General features: G+C 40.6%; 1 protein-coding gene across 3 annotated transcripts in view; it reads right to left on the bottom strand.

The window, feature by feature from the left end:
* The window catches only part of NCOA2 (nuclear receptor coactivator 2), a 257,586-nt gene that overhangs the window by 82,361 nt on the left and 162,238 nt on the right, over window positions 1-12,987 (bottom strand). For all 3 annotated transcript variants that reach the window (XM_019726127.2, XM_019726156.2, XM_019726165.2), the window contains exons 3-4: window positions 10,269-10,373; window positions 8,273-8,445 (exon numbers count right to left, since the gene is read on the bottom strand). In XM_019726127.2, the coding sequence (XP_019581686.2) occupies window positions 8,273-8,445; window positions 10,269-10,354 (259 nt within the window). In that variant the 5' untranslated portion in view covers window positions 10,355-10,373. The remainder of the gene's footprint in view (window positions 1-8,272; window positions 8,446-10,268; window positions 10,374-12,987) is intronic.

The raw sequence follows: 12,987 nt of genomic DNA, 5'->3' as shown, positions 1-12,987 counted from the left end.
ATTATGCTCAGTTAAATAGTCAATCACAAAGAGAAAAATACTGCATGATTCCAGTTATATGAGGTATCTAAAATAATGACAGTCATAAGAAACAAAGTAGAAGGTGAGTGACTGCCAGGGAAATGAGAGGTGTTCAATGCGTATGGAGTTTCCATTTTGCAAGATGAAGTTCTAGAGGCCTGTTGTACAACAGTGAGCATATAACTAACATATAGTAATGCAGGCTTAAAAAGGTTAAGAGGGTAAATTTGTTAGGGTTTCTTTTTTTTTTTTTCAGAATTAAAAAAAAAAAAAAGTCACCAAACCAGGAAAAAAAAAAAAAAGTCTTCTTGGAAGGCCTAATTAAAATAGTTCCATGTAAAATAATTTATTTCTCTATAACCCATCTTAGTCTGAAAATTAACTTAAAAGTACACAAAAACAGCGACACTTCTCTTTTCCTCATTCCACCAGCACAACAGTTTGGGAAAATAGGCTGTTCTTATTCATTTGTTTAAAAAAAAGAAACAGAAAACAAAACTAAACAAAAGAGAAAACAAAGCAACCACCACCACCAACAACAAATTAATAAAAGTGTACTTTAAGCTGAAACCAAAAAGAGAATGACAACATAAAACATAGTCAAATAGTGGTATTTGTGCTCTACGTCTTTGGTTTATTTCTGTTCAAATTACGATTCACAAGTCCCAGTCCCAGTACAGGGCAGCTCCAGGCTCTAGAGACCGTGGCAGATGAATTCCAGCCAGCTCTGCTGAAGATGGTGAAGAGTTGCGTTTCACATCACCAAGTCCAGTCTGGCTATGGCACTCTGCTTACTATCCCGTCAGGCTTTCATCTGCCCTTTTCACCTCAAATCCAACCGACTGCGTCAATGCATGGAATTCTGCAGCTACACAGAATTCTGCCCTTGCACACACTGCACACCTTTAAGGGTCCCGTGCCTCTGCTGGGGTTCCCCTGCTCCCCATCTGGACCGCCTCTAGGGCCCCATCCCCATCACCACTCCTTCACCTATTAAAATACGACTCTCACAGCAAGGCCAGGTTCAAACTTATTGTCCCCATGCGGCCTGCACCAGTATCTCTAATCACACCTATTGCCGCTGTCCCTTCCAGTTCCATAGCTGGTTGTTTACAAGTTGATTTCCCCCCAAGGAAGTGAAAGTTCCAAGGAAAAGAACCATGCACTACTGCTTGTTGCATTCTCCCTTAGTGAATAACAGTATATCTTGCATATAGTATGTGCTCAAGAAAAAAAATTACTGAATGAACGTGTGCTCTTTAATAAAATCTATACAGACAGTGGGGTGTCAGAATTAATTCCTTTTCGTAACAGTACAAGGAGATCAAGAAAACGAGGGATGTTGACTTTCTTCAGAGTGTGGAAGCCAGAATAAGTCTTGAAAGTAGAGCTCATGTCATAAATTGTAAAAAGTATTAGGGTACATTAAACTATTTAAATCCTCTTCATCCGAAAGCTGTTAAACAACAAGAAAACCTTCCATATACTTAAGAAAAAAATAATAAGAGGATCCTGGGAGAAAACGGGAACAGGAATTCCACTTTTGCTCACTAATTTTAAGGATTTCATTAATAACATGAGCCATTGATCCACATTAGAATATAAAAGTGAATTATATGCAGATCAATAGAGCAATATTTTATCTTAATTAAAAACTGCAATCATCAAAGCTAGAATGCCAATCACAGGTTATACTGTCAAACAAGGAAAGAACACGTTAATACTTTCATATCTTCAGGAGTAAGTGGGGCCACCTTCATTCCTGTGTTTCAGTGAGTAAGTATGGAGACTCTTGCCCTCTTTATTCTCCTTAAAGCAGGATTCTTAAGAATGTCACTCAGGTGACCAGCGACAAGCCTGCGGTGACAAGGGCCAGCAGGGGCACCAGAACTGGCAGGAGTCATGCCAAGCACAACGTTTCTGGTTTCCGGGTCTCGATTGCATGGTTTTGGAAGCTTCTGTTTATGTATTTCTATATTAAAAAGAATTACGATTGTAACAATATTAAGGCTTAAAACTGTAACAGAGAAACTATCTGAACACTGCGTGTTTCCCCATCAATACTGAGTCCTTAGGCAGAAAACCTAGATTTATCTGGATGACGACTCTGAGTATAGATGTCAGAAACAATATGGGTAATAACTACTGTTTTGTAAGTCTTTCAACGTGCCAAGTACTCGATCAAATCGTTTATAAACATTACTGAACATACATTCTTCACAAGAACTTTATGTAGTGGGTAGTAGTATCCTCTTTTTACAGACTAGGAAGTAAAGGCCCAGAGATGTTGAAAAACCTACACCTGGTCATACAGTAAGCGAAGAGAGAGACTGGGTTTATCTGATTTTAACTAAAGCTCATGCTCTTCATGAGTTCGTTATATTGATTATATCCTGACAACTGGGTTTGGGGCTTGTACTGGACAATTAGTCTACTCTGTTGGTCACTCTTACATCTGGCCGGTTGACTTTGGCCATTTAATTATCATCAGCACCTTTAGAAGAACATAGGACCAAAAAGGAGGTGGCAATTGCAATTCAAACTATGTAGTGAGTAAGGGATCACTGTTCAAAAAAAGAGTTAAAATATATGTGTCGTTATTGGTCTCCCATTCATTCTTGAAATAATCAAGAGTTTGTACGACCACATTTCACTGGCAATCAAAAACACTGTCTTCAGGGTAAGAGTGTCTGTAGGGCGCGCCCAAGGGGTTCTGAGTTCACTCACCTTCCCTTGCCAGCGACATGGATGAATCTGCCATCACCCTACGATTTCATCCATGGAACGTAAGCAATACCTGGAAACATCACCCCAAAAGCCTGATTCACAGACACCCTACCCGTGGAAGGAAACTGATAGCAGAGTCCTTTGGCTCACTTTGCTGGGTGACAGCTAGGAGTTCATGCCTAGACTTCAACTTGGAAAAACTGCATTTCCATCACAAGAACACCATGCATTTAATGCGGGGAAAACAAGAACAGGAAGGAAAAACATAATTTCAGTGGGCTCTACATTTTACTTTTATGTGCTAGAATCAAGTTGTTTCCATCACTACTTCCTTTTTCTAAAACATAATTGTTAGTTTATAAATTTGACTCACAGTTACAATACAACCTGCCCACCAGAGCTATACTGGGAAATATTTAAAAACCAGCTCTGGGGGAAAATAGTAAGCATCATAATGTTTAGTACAAATTTTACGAGTATAAAGGATGCGTAGTATATAATTTATCAATGATTAATAAAATATACGACACTCAATTGGCTATATAGAAATTTACAGATTCTATATAGCCAATTGACTCTCACAGAATGCTTCTGCTGATTTTTGCCTAATCTTGTATTGTAGCGAACATATGATTATAACATATGATTATAACTGAAGAAGGAGTAGAGTTTCGACGGGAACATTGTTTGAAATTTTTAAGTTAAGGAATAAGACAAAAGTGACACGAAACTATATGGTGAAGATGTTATATGCAAAATTCAGTTCTTTGTCAATTTGTGAGTGACTTTTTTGCTGCATTGGATATGATTTTGTTTGCATGTAACTTAATGTTAAAATGTTAGATGTTAATTACTAACATTTCTTCCGTTACTTTCTTAAGTCTAGAATGACAGCCCACAAAATAAACCCAGCCCTGATGTGTAGAGTTCACTGATTTCCACATTTGCATGGTGTGAACACTCTCATCAGGGCTGATTTCAATGGAACATTACTGAACGCAGACTGGGGAACAGGTGTGCACTAGCGTCCGCTCCACGGCACTTCCATCACGTAAACAGTCAGAAGACACAAAGAGCCCCCGAGCACGGATAATGGGAAAATGCAGAATAATTAGGAAATGATGAGATTTTGTCTTCCTTACCTTTGTTTTTAAATACAATTTAATTGTAAGTCTATATTATTTTTAATAATAATGGCAGTGCTTATCAGTTTATAAAATTCTGGAAATTTAACAACTGTCTCTCATTGGTTGATACAAGTTGACGCTAGCATACCACTACCCCTCACCCTCTCTTAAAATACTTCTTGTATTTTTTGATGCTATCCTCAATACTAGGGGAAATTCAGATGTATGAAGTAATTTAGAATCCCGATGTTCTCATACTGGCATGCCGATCAAAATTACATCATTAGAATAATTGCAATGAGAAACCAGAATGCCTTTCAGGTTGCTTGGTCCAACAAGGAATCTCCCCCCAAATCTAGGTTGCACCAACACAAATTTGGGCACCAAAAAAATGTGGACACTCTGGTCAATGTTGCTCAAGAGTAGTTCACTGTAATCAGAAATGTCTAGACGCTGATGGTAACCACTTTGAGCACCTCTTGTTATTGCAGAAGTCAAATGGGACTTGTATTCATCTTTTGTTATCGGTATATATTGAGTATAACAGTTTTAATACAGTTTTCCTTCCTTAAAATGTGTATACATTTTTTGGCACCCTCTGTATATTTTCAGTCTTAAATTTCCATTCACTCATAAAACTACTTTCAGAAAAATAATAACAAAAGGTTGCAAACAATTCTCTATTAATTGACACATACATCCTTTAGTCAAATACACTGCACTAAAGTGGCTTTAAGCGAAGTGACAAATGTTTTCCAAATAATAAAGTTCATTTTAAATTATTTCAGAAAAAAACAACGAAAGGTATACCTATGTTTGGGTAACAGAGGACATGTTACTTTAAACAGAGCAGTAGAAATGTTTTAATTTTTCGAACTCCCCTAAATGTTTCAGTAAATTTACACTTCGTTTTTTAAAGTTTATTTTTAAATTCTAGTTGCCGTACATATTACATTAGTTTCAGGTGTACAGCATAGTGCTTAGCCCTCCAGACATCTACGAAGCGATCACGGTAAGTCTGGTAACCTTCTGTCACCATACATAGTTGTTACAATACTACCGACTAGATTCCCTAAGCGGCACTTTACATCCCCATGACTAATTTGATGCCTGGCAGTCTGTACTTTTTGATCCCCTTCACCTTTTTTGCCCACCTTCCCAACCCCGCTCCTCTGATAACCACCTGTTTTTTCCTGTGTATCTGTGAGTTTGCTTGTTTTATTTGTCCATTTGTTCTGTTTTTTAGATTCCACATGTAAGTGAAATCACGTTATTTGTCCTTCTCTGACTTACTTCTTCTAGCATAATAACCTCTAGGTCCACCCATGTTGCCGCATATTAACAGTAAGATTTCATTCTTTTTTATTGCCGAGTGGTATCCCATTTTGTTTGTACGTATGTACCACACCAAACAGGATGAAACATCCTATTTCAACATCGCAAAGTTGGTGCACTGGTTTAAGGCAGACTCCTGTGTACACTCGCTCTGCTTCTGCAGGGTCCCGTGCGGTGGCAAGGGCTCATGACGGGTTACATACAGCAGAATGCTTCTGTATTTAAATAGCTGGTAATTCCCCCTCCAAATTCCCATCCTTTAGGCCATTTAAAAATATCCTTCCTCCTCTCCCTTTATTTATAAAGCGTATGGAAACTTGAGGAGCAGCTGATGACAGAGTAGACTTGACAGAAAGAGCCCGTCATGCCTGACTGACCTGCCTGAGCTTCGACACTGGAAGGTTCCCTAAATATGAGCCTGGCTTTCCCGATTGTATATTCTGTAGTGGGGCACCTCCTGCAATCCAGTTTAACTTCTCTAGGTTAATTATGACTTTACTTAAGCTGACACCTGTGACTGAAATACAAATTAAGTTTGGACAAAGTTGTAAAGATGATGGCTGGATTTTATTTATACTGAGTGACGGGGGACTGGCTGGGCGGGTGGGCACACAGAGAGGGAGAGAGAAGGGCTCCAGTCTGTGCTGCGCTTGAACCTTACTGTCTGTCAGCTGCTGAGAGAAGCCACACAGAGCTGTCAGCGGAGTGATGAGCACAGGCTGTGCACAGATCTCCGGTACTAGAACCATCTTACTTTCTTCAAACGACCCTGAAGGGGAGGATATTTATAACTATTTGCCCACTTTCCATCTGAAGGAAGAGCTCATTGTCTGCAGATCTGAGCATACGGTAGGTGATGAAAAAAGTCGCCTTTCTGCTTAATGTGGGAAAGGTATTTACTGAAGACTTACTAAACATTTACGGTGACAGGTACCTGCTGAGTCAGTGCGTGTACACAGCTCATAATTTCTTCCACAATGGTGCAGTCTACATGCTGAGCTCACTAAATTCTGTGTGAGGAAAACTGAGTCTCACAGAGGTCAAATAACTTGCCCAGGTTCAAAGAGCTTGTAAGAGGCAGAGCCAGGATTCAAACCTAGCTTCTGTCTGATTTGATTCTAAAGTGCTGCTCTTTTTTTTTTTTTTAAAAAAAACAACAACACAATTTATTAAACAAGCAATATTCTTAAAATGCTAGACTAGTTCAGAACTTAAAAGTATATTTATACTTTTCATTCGGTTTTTCACTTCTGTTTTCCCTTTTCAAAACACATTACTTTTCAAATTAACAGGAACATTATTAGAAGAATAAGACGTGACAGGGTGTTTATTGTTGCTGCTTCTTGGGTGGCTGTGGCAGGAAGCCTCATGGTTAAACCCACAGTGAAAGCATGGCAGAGCCCCAGCATGACACATCTTAACGTGTTTTATGGTTTGAAGGGGGAATTACCAAGGTTTTGCAAAACTTGAAAACCTTGTGTCAGACCTTGACAGTAAAAAAATAACATACAGATATAACTGTTTGAAAGGATAACCTAACATGCAATGTTCACAAAATGGAATCATTCAAAATCTTTAGAAACCTGAAACAAAACTGCAATGATATGATATCAGCAACTAGAAATATGAGAATTTCAAAACACTGTAAAACATGAACCAATTAAAAAAATATATATATATATATTTTTCTGGCCTCTAAGATACAAAACAAACAAACAAACAAAAAACTTCAACCAATTTTTTCCCTAAGAGCTCCAGGAATATTATTTTATCCATTTGCTGATAGCAAAAATTGAAGATCCAAAACTGAGATTAACTTAGTTTTCGACAACTAGTGAACCTCAAAAGGAAAAGAAGGAAGAAGAAAGAGCTGCAAGGAGACTGAGACGGGCATTGGGAGCAGAAACTCCTTGAATGTGATGATGTAATCTTGATGGAAAAACCAGGAAGTAAAAGACTGATTTACAACGTGGGCTGGCATCAGAAACTGTACTGTGTATGCTGCTTGTATATTTTTAAGTTCTTAGAACTACATTTGTAAAATTGTTTTATATAAAACTTAGCTTAAGGTAAATGTATGGAAATGGAAAGGGTTATGATGATAACACATGAATAGATAGCTAGGATTTTATAATAGACGGAAGCAGGCAGTTTCATGCTCATATACCTATATAGACAAAGACATTATTGTTCTAAAATCTGCCTTTTGAATATTACATAAAAGGTAGATAAAAAAATACGAACTCTAGGAGGATGCATTCAAAATCAGATTACAAGAGATAACAATCTCCCTAGCCCTGAAGGAAGGCAGTGTGTGAATACTTAAGAGTATACATTGGCCCTGAGCGCTGAGACACTGTTCGTACTTGCCTGATACAGATTTTTTTTTTGGCACCACAAAATCTAATGTGTTTTTTAAAACACTACTTGCTTAACTTTTTTTCTGTGGGCAAAAATATCAAAGAAGAGAGGCAGAAAAATGATCTCAGAAAAAAAAGAAAGGAAAACCCCAGGAAGAAAGCTATCATGTTTTGTGTTTCAACTTCACAAAAAAAATTCTGACGAGATGTGTGAGCCTTTCAAATCTCTTGTCATTCAGGATATGAAGTTCTAATCTAGTGGTGTGGCTAGTGGAGGCTCAGACTTAATGAAACATGCTGACTAGCTGAAACAGGAGGTGCCTCGCCTCCTGACTTAGGGTTCCGTCTTCAGTTGGCCACTCACTGCAGATTACGACACTCATTTATTTGCTGTGCAAGCTACGAAAATGTCAAGGTGGGGAGGAGAAGCAATGGGCATGGAACTGAGTTTTACTAGATGGAAAGGGACATCACCCCACCTCACCTCGGTCTTCTTTGTCTTTAGAGAATTGTTGAATTTTATATACAGTCTATTTATAAGCTACTGCAAGTGATACTTGCATTCATCTTGCAGCGTGACGTCATTTCCTCATCAATAATTTAAGCATAAGAAATGGATGAAAGGGATGCTGAAGGGACTTCTCATACGTGGAAAAACAGAAACCAACTGAATTCTCCGCAATATTACTTCAGTCCTCTTACCTTGTTCTTTGATCTGACGGATTTGCTTCACAGTTTCTTTTAAGATTGCACATTTGTCAGGTTTGAAGTTAAAGTTGTCTATGTCGTTAAAATTTGCAAAAATCAGCTCTGCAAGTTCTTCAATATATTTATTTTCCTGTTCACGATTGCGTTTCTCCGTGCTCCTCTTGGGGCTAAAAAGAAGAAACATGTTTTTATTATGAATTTGAAAAACAGCTATTACAAAAAAGATAAGCGTGTCAAACACGTTCTAATAGAAAGACAGCAAATAAAAGTTACTTATATAAACATGGAAGTACGTGGGGGGAAAAGCCCTGATTTTGCCCTAAATGTTGCCTCGTTTTTGCAATCAAACTTACCCCAGTTCATAATCATACATTTACTCGTGTGATCATTTGTGCAACGTGCCTGATGTCTCCCACTGGATGCTACGCTCACAGAGACAAGGAAGGATCAGGACAATTTCCTCCCCACACGGCTTCACACAACACTTGGCACAAGTGGGCATCAAATTTATGGTTGAATAAATAAAGGAATGTTTTAGGAAGTTAAGGGAGGTTACATTTATAAAAATGTATGTAAGATTAGTCAAAGGGGAAAGGGAAGCTGAACTATAATAGTTATAGCAATCCATCAATTTTGATGATTTTTGGTAAAGCATAGAAAAATAATATAAATAAACCTTTATAATTTCTCAGACTTCTTTAGGATCAAACCAAACAGCCTTTTTAGACGATGCAAAAACCACAGTGCAGCTGAAACAAAAGCGAAACTGACCCAGGGTGTTTGTTAACTGTCCAAGCTGAATGACATGCAAAAAATAAACAAACGGTCCAAGTTCCACTAAAGTTTTAAAAAGTTAATGGAAGGGAGGGAATAAGAAAAATTGGCAAGATCTTCTCATCCGAATTTGATAGAACAGCAAACTCAAAATTTCCCTTTGATAATAACAGCGTATCATTTTTTTCCTCAAGTGCAGTAGAGAACCCATTAACGGACATTCAAACAATGCAACACATTAAAAAAGCAAGTTGTTTAATGTAGCAGCTTTCTCTATTTTTACCAAATTAATATTATTTGTGTAAAATACCAATTTATAAAAGTTTGTAATTTGTAATAGACTTCCATATATTAGCCTCTAAGTATTAGCATTATTTTCACAAACTAACAAACCTAAGATGGAATACAATTTCTCCGTTTATTTATAGTGGTTACGTGATTTGTCCAAGATCACCTGGTGAGTCACCGGCAGAGCAAGGACCAGACTTTGGCTTTTCTAAGTCTCATTTTTATCCCTAGTTTCTAGTTTATTAAGTACAGGGAAACGGAGGGAAGAACCAAGTTTCCCTTCTGGGCCCCCTCCCACCTCCACCTCTGGTCCATCACCCCCAAACCCCTCAAGGTAATAAACAAACGACACATAGGTGAAGGGGGCTGTGTGACAAATACTGCAGAGCGTCAGGGAGCGGGCTGGGAGGTACCCCCACCCCGCATGGCACCAGCACAGCACTAGATGAGAGAACAGCCCCTGTCCATTTCACCAAGCAGCTTCCTCGAGGAGGAGCCCGGGGCACGAAAGGCAGTTTGACAGACAGAAGGCTGTGGTGAGCCAGGAAGTACTAAGGAATCTGTGGCAACACACAGGAGCAGGGATGTGGTCACTTCACAGGCTTATTTTGCTTGGCAACTAGGAGGGAAAAGGGAATATAAAATATTGGCCTTTTGCTTTCTCCTCCACTTCCTCTCTTATTCACTCTTCCTGGTCCTCTTTCCTGTTCCCCACCTTGTAGCTTTCCTCTTGTGAAGAAAAATAAGGTCTGTAACTGATTTGCATCTCCGAAACATAAGCTAAATAATATATATTCAAAGGTTTAACCGTGAAGGAGAGAAACCAGACACCATATTTCCACGGGGTGTAAAATCAGCGCTATAGCAGAGAAGCAAGCATGTGGCTTTCACGGGCAACGCTCACCCTGTGTCTAAGCCAGACTCTCACCTGGGTCCAAGCTGGTCAGGACATTCCTTGCGCTTTCTCGTCTCTGCCCTGGATGGGTCAGAGGTATTTTCTCCCATCCCACTCATCTTGAACACATATCAGCAACTAAAACAGAAAACAAGGAGGAAAGTTCAAAGAGCTGATGATAAAGTGTCTGATCCATTTACCAACAATGAAAAAACTTTGACTTCAACCAGAAATTTGACTACGGTAATTAACACATTGCTTTGATTGATGTACATGCATAATAACTTCTACTGAAAAGGCTGCTTTTTTTTTTTTTTACCTTGCTGAAAGGTTAGGCGAATGTAAAGGTTAACATTTAAAACACAAACAAGCCTAGCTCACTGGGCCCATACTCGTTAAACAGGACCTGTGCTTCATCGCCACAGGAACCGCAGGCTCCTCGCCCTGGGTTTCTGCTGCCAGCGTCCAGTTTCAGGAGCCCTCTTGCACCAGGTGGAAACTACAGGTGTTGGAAGGGGCTCCTCCCAGTCTCTGTTTTGCATTGGCCAATGTGACGCCTGTGCCACCCCAGCTCAGCCATGACAGCCCCCGGAAGAGGCAGTGCTACGTCATGAAGCTGAAGGTTTCCAAATCTGACCAGGTACATAGGACACCCCTCTGTCTCCGAGCCCTGCACAAGGCCGCCTAAGCAATGCCCTTCAAACAGGAGGTTCCTGACTCCCTGTGGAGTCCTGGGGTGGGGGTGGTGGGGGTCCCTCCCCCACAGCAGCTGCCTCCCTGCTCCCTGAGCACACCTCTCAGCCTGGTTTCCTCTCTCACACCCTGTCCCCTGCCCCCACCGCCACCCTGTTATCAGCAGCTGTCGCCCAAGGTCTCAAGATGCACTCAAAAAATCAGGTAACAGCATTGATCCCAATAGAGGAGGACAATTACTGCCTCCTGCTTGCTGAATTCCTTTTGGCAAGAAAATAAAAGGACATATAATAAGAGAATCATTGTCTTCATAACGGTCATCACTGGCAGAATCAAAACAATGTTTCAAGACGCAAAGAACAAGAGCAATAGAGGATGAGTTCTAAACGAGCTGAACAAATGGCCTAACAAGATTCTGAGGAAATGGAAGATGACTGTTGCTCAAGGTGCTCAATAACTGCTTAGCCGCCCGTCCCCTGCCCCCCAAAAGTCTAAGTCAGCATTTAAAAACCTTCCCTAGAGCTCCAATGCTATGCGATTTCCCCCTTCCTTTTTCCCTCCAGGCTTCTAAAATCACTTTCTCGGTATTTTACTTTCTAGAGTGGCTTTTCTTCCTTTCCATGCTGGAAAAATCAGAGGGAAGGGCAAGTTAGTAGAAGGTCAAAGGCGTGAGGAAGACGCTGGTGAGCAACAGGCTAATGAAGAGCAAAGACAAAGAGGAAGGTGGGCTACGAAAACGCCGCGGAGACTGACCACCGTATCACTGTCGCACAGCGTCAACCGGCCGAGCGCTGCCCTGGGGACATCTGGGATGCTCCGCTCACTACAGTTACTTCTTATGGCCTCAGCCCTGATCCAGGGAGGCAGAGGAGTTGATTTTTTTAGGAGTCCTGTGTAAGCAGGACGAAGAAACACTGTAGCAGTTGAGCGACTTTGCATCAATTGCACATTCTGTTCAAGACCTTACAAAGGAGGGGACATATCTGAACGTTAAAGCCTGAGCTTCCTGCTGATGGGAGCAATGTAACCAAGTCCCAAGGTCCTGTGCTGTCATCACACTTTGGGGCTGATAATAAGTATATCTGTATTTAGTTACTATGCATTTAGCATTTACCAGGACATTTACAGATGTAACCTAGTCATCAAAACCAGACTCAGAGTGGCAGTAGGGCAGAGAAGCTAAGGCCAATATCCGTGTCCAAGCCCCACCTGGTTAGTTGTGGGACCTTAAGAAGTTGCTTCTCGTGCCTTAACCTTTTCACTGCGTTAACCGATTTCAAGTTTGTTCTCCAAAATGTGTCAAAAATCCACAGAAAATAATGACAGTATTTACATTTTAGGTACATACAGTTAAGGTGCTACGTTTTATTAAAATAAATGATTCCTTTAAAGTATAAAAATGTCCTACTGTTATTCATTCTTGAAAAACACAAAGCTATAGAAAAATGTACGTCTGCTTTCCTAAACTTCCTTTCCGGAACACTGAGCTCGTGGGGTAAAGTCGCATGCCGCAGCGGAAGTGTTAATTACCTCTCCTGTAAAATGGGGATCATTACTAGCATCTCAGCACAGGGCCAGGGAGCGGATTCACAAATGGCAGAACTGGGATTTATAAACAGGCTCCCACATTCCAGCTCTGAACTGCAATGTCACGGCAGAGGTCTCGCAGCACATGAGCCATTCTTCCTCTGACCACGTTGTCACAGGTCAGGTGGGGAAGCAGCAAGACCTGGGCTGCCACTGCTTTCATGCTTGACTCTTTCCCCCTCATCTAAGCGTCACTTACTCATTCAAAGACTGCCGGGTCTGCTTTTGTTAAGTCAGGCTCAGTGCTGGGCGGAGCCTGAGGGAGGGGTGTCGGGCTCAGCAAGGTGAGGGGGAGATAAATGTGCATATAGGAAACACTTGCAAGTGAAATAGGTGAAGGTCTGATACAACCGATATGCAGTCCGCTGTACTGTGACATCCGAGAAAGAAGAACCCTTTGCTGGGATGGGGGAGGCACTGAGCTGGGCCCTGAGGAACCGGGAATAATGAGGGGAGCGGAGCCAGGGCATTG

The sequence above is a fragment of the Rhinolophus sinicus genome, linkage group LG14 (assembly GCF_036562045.2).
Source record: "Rhinolophus sinicus isolate RSC01 linkage group LG14, ASM3656204v1, whole genome shotgun sequence".
Lineage (NCBI taxonomy): Eukaryota > Metazoa > Chordata > Mammalia > Chiroptera > Rhinolophidae > Rhinolophus > Rhinolophus sinicus.
Note: the sequence above shows the minus strand (reverse complement) of the source record. Positions and strands in the feature narration are given on the sequence as shown.